The sequence below is a fragment of the Cariama cristata genome, unplaced genomic scaffold (assembly GCF_000690535.1).
Source record: "Cariama cristata isolate BGI_N322 unplaced genomic scaffold, ASM69053v1 scaffold3031, whole genome shotgun sequence".
NCBI lineage: Eukaryota > Metazoa > Chordata > Aves > Cariamiformes > Cariamidae > Cariama > Cariama cristata.
Genome location: NW_009597362.1, coordinates 56,571 through 62,387, shown reverse-complemented (window position 1 = coordinate 62,387; position 5,817 = coordinate 56,571). Strand labels below are relative to the sequence as shown.

The 5,817-nt window shown below is 39.4% G+C and overlaps 1 protein-coding gene across 1 annotated transcript in view; it reads left to right on the top strand.

Annotated features, from left to right (window-relative positions):
* Positions 1-431: 431 nt before the first annotated feature.
* The window catches only part of LOC104168275 (polypeptide N-acetylgalactosaminyltransferase 18-like), a gene marked incomplete at its 3' end in the record, with an annotated part of 61,340 nt that continues 55,954 nt past the window's right edge, over positions 432-5,817 (top strand). The window contains exons 1-2 of the mRNA XM_009708819.1: positions 432-444; positions 2,110-2,257. Of these exons, the coding sequence (XP_009707121.1) occupies positions 432-444; positions 2,110-2,257 (161 nt within the window). The remainder of the gene's footprint in view (positions 445-2,109; positions 2,258-5,817) is intronic.

Here is a 5,817-nt window from a genome sequence, read left to right as displayed (position 1 = left end):
CAAGGGACAATGGTAGAAGCCTTGAAGAGCAGCAGAATTAGGTTTGCTTCGTGGTTTAACCCCAGCCGGCAGTTAAGCACCACGCAGCCGCTCGCTCACTCCCCCCCTGTTGTGGTTGACCCCCAGCCGGCAGTTAAGCACCACGCAGCCGCTCGCTCATTCCCCCCCCTCGTGGGACGGGGGAGAGAATCAGAAAAGTAAAAGTGAGAAAACTCATGGGCTGAGGTAAAGACAGTTTAAGAGGTAAAGCAAAAACCGCACATGCAAGCAAAGCAAAACAAGGAATTAATTCACCACTTCCCATGGGCAGGCAGGTGTTCAGCCATCTCCAGAAAAGCAGGGCTCCATCAAACGTAACGGTTACTTGGGAAGACAAACACCATCACTCCAGGCTTCCCCCCCTTCCTCCTTCTCAGCTTTATATGCAGAGGATGACGTCACATGGTATGTAATATCCCTTGGGTCAGTTAGGGTCAGCTGTCCTGGCTGTGTCCCCTCCCAACTCCTTATGCACCCCCAGCCTCCTCACTGGTGGGGTGGGGTGAGGAGCAGAAAAGGCCTTGACTCTGGGTAAGCCCTGCTCAGGGGTAACTGAAACATCCCTGTGTTAGCAACACTGTTTCCAGCACAAATCCAAAAAGGAGCCCCATACAGCTTCTATGAAGAAAATTATCCTAGCCAAAACGAGCACATGGGTACCACAGAGCAGGCAGGAAATCACCTAAATGTGAGTATGACTATAAGGGAGAAAAATTAAGCATTGACTGGTTGAGGACAATGATGCGTTTTAGGAGAAAAGCTGTTTATGTGTGTACATCTGTCCAAAATGTCCATCAGTGTTATGGTGGTACATGCAGTTCTGGATGTAGTAAGACATCAGACTTCTATAAACCTGTAGGTTTTCCTGTATTAAAACTGGTGTAAGAAAAACGTGATCTGAGATTGTGAGGTTCAGGCTGAACATTTACATGTTAGCTCTGCTTCTCCCCAAAAGCCAGCTCCTACTGACTTGTATTCCATAAGCATTTCCGTCCACATATGTTGGTGAAACAGTTCTGTTTTGCTGAGCTTATGTTAGTGGCAGATATGGCTCCATCTTCATTTTTGACCAAGTTCTTTTGTTTCTGCTCATGAAAGATGGCATAAATACTGCATGTTGTATGTGGTGTTTCAAAGGAATCCTTTAAAAAGAGCACAAAAGCCTGGTGCTTTACCTATTGTATTGTTTTGGATGGAAGTCCTAAAACTACCAAATTATTCAGTATTCTTAAGTACCTCATGTTTAATTCTGTCATATTTCCCACTCTCTTTTACTGATCTCCCTATCTTTGATTCTTCTTTTTCTTGTCTCATTTTTGCCTGCCTTCACACTGACTCATAGCAGTGGTGTGTACTGCCTGAGTAGCTGCCCTCTGCGATTCTGCTCTGTGCTTCAGTTTGTCCTGTCTGGATGTGTCTCCTCAAATGGCTGCTCTAGAAGTACTGGCAGTGATACCAAATCAGCTGCAGTTTCCAAGCTGGTATAATAACCTAAGTTAATAATGTTGTACACTTGTTGGTTTTGATCTTCCCCATTGTCCTTTAACGGAAAGGAGGCATGACACAGTAATCTGTACTCACTCTCTCTCTCCCGTTTTTTCCCCCCCGGGGCTCTTTTTAATGTGTCATAACATGTGAATATGCTTTCACTTGGCATACATTTACGCTAAAACATATACAAAATAATCCCTGGCATAATACTGTGAGAGGCTAACAATTTTTGGCCAAATAGCTATACAGGATTCTTCTCATGTTCATCCAAAAATGAGTTTTACTGAGATCATCAACTCCTAGCTTACTGTTCTTATTGCTTTATTCACAGAAAGATCTTGGTTTTAAATACCAAAAAAAAAAAATGGACCTTTATTGTATAATTTTATCTGCATGAATAGCTTTTATTAAAAGGAGTGGGGAATCAGTCTCTTACGATTAAATCTATGCCGTAAGATGCTTAGGAGACCAAGACCTAATCACTCTTGTGTTACAGTCTTGGAACTTATCTGCATATTTGTCAAGTTCCCTGCCTGTTATGTAATCTTCCCTTATTACAATTTTTTTGTTTGTTTCTAGGTTTTGGTGCCAAGGGAATAAAAAATGTTATCCATCTTTGCTTATATGATAACTCCATATTCAAATTCCTCACGCGATTGTATGCCTGCCTGTGCTCCCTTGTAATAGATGATGATCACAAACAAAGATTTCTAGATTTGCAGCAGAAGTATTGTCTTACTGGCTGTAGTTCTGTAATAATAGATTATAATCCTCAGAGATCAGGAAAAAAGCCCTATTTATGTTGTTTAATGCCAGCCTTGTAGGCATAGTTCAGTTAATACCTACAATACTGATAATTGCACAAGGAAAAATGAAGAATGATCACAAAATGAAATTATAAATAGTTGAGCTGGAATTCTTACAAGACTTAGTTCTTTCACAAAAGTTTTAGTGCTATTTGTTTCATTTATGCGAGAGTGGGATTTTTTTTCCTCCCATACATCTTGAACTTCCATTTGCCATTTTGACTGATGACAGAATGTTACCAGATCTCAAAGAAATGTGCTTGTGCTTCTGAGAAATTCTTATTCTGTTGGAACTAAAACACCCTCCCACATATGTTCTTAAAACAATACTTTAACCCCAAATGTTTTAGTAATATGCTTTATTGCATCATGTGTTTTTTTTTTTTAAAAAAAGGCAGAATAGATGACACTATTGCATGATTAAAACAAAAAATGTGTTCTTTTGCCTTTGACTGTGATACCCATGTAACAACTTGGTGAAAGGTTCTCAAAAATTGCAGAAAGTAATTCTTTTTTGTAATTTATACAGATATTTGTAGAAGGTCTCAGAGATAAGTTGTTAATACATGAAATCGTTCTTGCTCTGTTCTTACTGTATTGTTATGCTAAACCAATTTTAATGTGACTGGCTAAATTGTCTTATCACAGTGCATATATTCTAGAGGAATATAATTTTCTTTTGGACAAATATTTGAAAGAAGATTCATAATGTATGCTGTCCTCCATTTACCAGAGTTGTGCTTGAAATAGAACACCAGGAGTTTCTCTAAATTTCTGGTAACCATGACAACCGCTACTTTAGTGTTATTAGCCCAATGTAATTTAGCGGAGTAGGTTGCCAGAGGTAATTTTTTAGCTACATTGGACTGATACTCATTATTGTAATTCTAAATAATGTTTGGAATTCATATTTAAAAATCACTTAGCCATAATACTGAAATATGCTGTATACTTTGTGGATTTGGTTTTTTAGTGAGGGTCTCACTTTGCCGAGGGGCAGGTTAGGGGTCTTGTCTAAGGCCCCTAGATGAGTCCGAGGCAGAGCTGTCACTGAAACTTGTACATTGCTGGTTGCCACGCAACTGTTCAATTCTTAGGGCTTAATGGATCTAAGATGTTGAACCATACGATTTCCTCCTTTTTTCCCCCTTCAGCATGTTTTATACACCTATACATGCACACTTTCTCTGTAGCTATTTCTTGTTAATTCCTAGAATTACAGAATTTTGTCCCTCATGAAACTTGGCATAAGGAAGAAGACAGACATACTTGTGCAACTACACCAGTGCTCTGTGTTCTGTTCATGATCTGAGGTGTGTGGGTTTAATTCTGATTTGTTTAAATAAAAAAAAGTAGGTAATTTTTATTGTTATAATCTGATATGAAAAACAATGTAGGCAGGAAAATACATTTTTTAAAAACTCTACACGCATTGAGAAAGAAGTGAATTCAAGCTGAAAGTAAGGATGGTAAAGGAGTCCAAATGGAAAAAAGAAAACATGAACTCAGTTTAGGAACGTACCCTCATTGAAAATGAATCCATTTGAAAAGACTAAAGAAATTAGATACAACGGGAGCCTACTTCTAGTCTCTTGTATGGTACGTAGTTGTCTTTTAATGTATGGTGTAGCAAAAAGGGAGTCAAATGACATTCACAGCATTAAACACTTTGCTGTTGTCTGCACAAGGTGCCAGACAATGGAAAATTTTTTCCGATGTGATCTAATTTGACAAGATGTCAATGAATGCAGGTAGGAAAAAACAATACAAATTATTTCCTTTAAATGGATGGAAGACATACCAGAAGCAGAAAATTTGTTTAAACGTTTCAGTTTATGCATGGATTTATGGTAGGGCAGCAGTGTTTTGGGGGCTGGTTTTGTCATCTGGAACACTTTTGGATATAGTTTGTCACTAATTTCTTACAAAAGTGTATTTTACATGTATCTCAACCTTAGCTTAATTGATAGAGGAGAAAAACCCGCAGTTTTAAGGAAGTAACTTCTTTGAACTATTTTCATTTAATGAATGATTTCAGAGGTTAAAATACTCACTCTAGGGTACAGGAGGCAGGTGTGGAAAACTATGTTTTCTCCTTAAGATTTGAAACCTTACGTGTGGGTATATAGAGTTGGGACTGTTTAGCCTAGAGAAGATGAAGCTCAGTGGGAATGTCATCAATGTGTATAAATACCTCAAGGGAGGCTGCAAAGAGGACAGACACAGGCTCTTTTCAGTGGTGCCCAGTGATAGGACCAGAGGCAATGGGCACAAACTGAAAACCAGGAGGCTCTGTCAGAATATCAGGAAACACTTTTGTTCCTGTGAGGGTGACCGAGCACTGGCACAGGTTGCCCAGGGAAGTTGTAAAAAAGTCTCCATCCTTGGAGATAATCCAAAAGCAGTCTGGACACAATCCTGGGCGGTCAGCTCTAGGTGACCATGCTTGAGCAGGGGGTTGGACAGGATGGCTTCCAGAGGTGCATTCCAACCTCAACCATTCTGTGATTCTCTATTGCTTCCCAATAAACTACCCTGACAGCTGATTTGCAGGCTCTTTATTCCTTCAGCCAAAGCAGCACTTCTTAAATGAAAACAATAAATATTATCTTGCAAAAGAAAGAAAAAGAGTTACTGTGGCATTATAATCTAGAAGACTGGATATAGCCATAAAGAGTGAAGTCCAGGGTTTAAAATGCATGAGCATCCATTGGAACGGGTACTGCAATACAAGTCCTTCCTCCATGGAATTTGCCCCGAAGACAAGGCTTGGTATCACTGCAATTTAGCGTACATTTAATTGCTCCGCAGAAAGTGGAATGACTCTGGAAAGGGGAACTGAAAATAATCGCACTGAGCTGGCAAGTAGTTAGATTGCTCCCTGGGGAGATGAGAGAAGATTGAGCTCATGCTCCTTCTGTCCTGGTGAAGGTTTTAACTCCTGAACTACTGGCTAAAAGAGAAAACCAGTGCTGCCTTGTACTAGGCTTCTGGAAGAAAAGGCAGCTCCCTCTGCCTCTTGTTGTAGTGTTTTATTTAGCATTAAAAACACTCAGCTTCTTATCTCTAGGAAAGTACCTATGGCTCTCATTAATTCAGAGGGCCTACAGTGCTTCGTGGAGAAAGCTAGTCCTGTCTTGTCTACGTGCTTCTGAGTCGCTATGTACTTTACAGGTTACATATCACTCTGCTGAAAGATGCAATATTTAGATTTTTATTTAGATTTCCTTTGTGAATCTATTGTTAAACCCTTCTTAGAAAAATCTTGATTGCTAGCAAAACTCCCCCAAACCAGTAAGAATCATGACTGCACCTGCTTTTAAAGGCCCGGTATACAAGATTTCCAAATGTAAGCGTCAATGAGAATATGGTGAAATTTTATTACAAGTCATGTTTAATGAATTGACATTTCCTTTAAAGTATTCACCTTAAATTTAAAAAAAAAAGGGGGGGGGGGAGGCAATTGGTTTGAAAGGACACA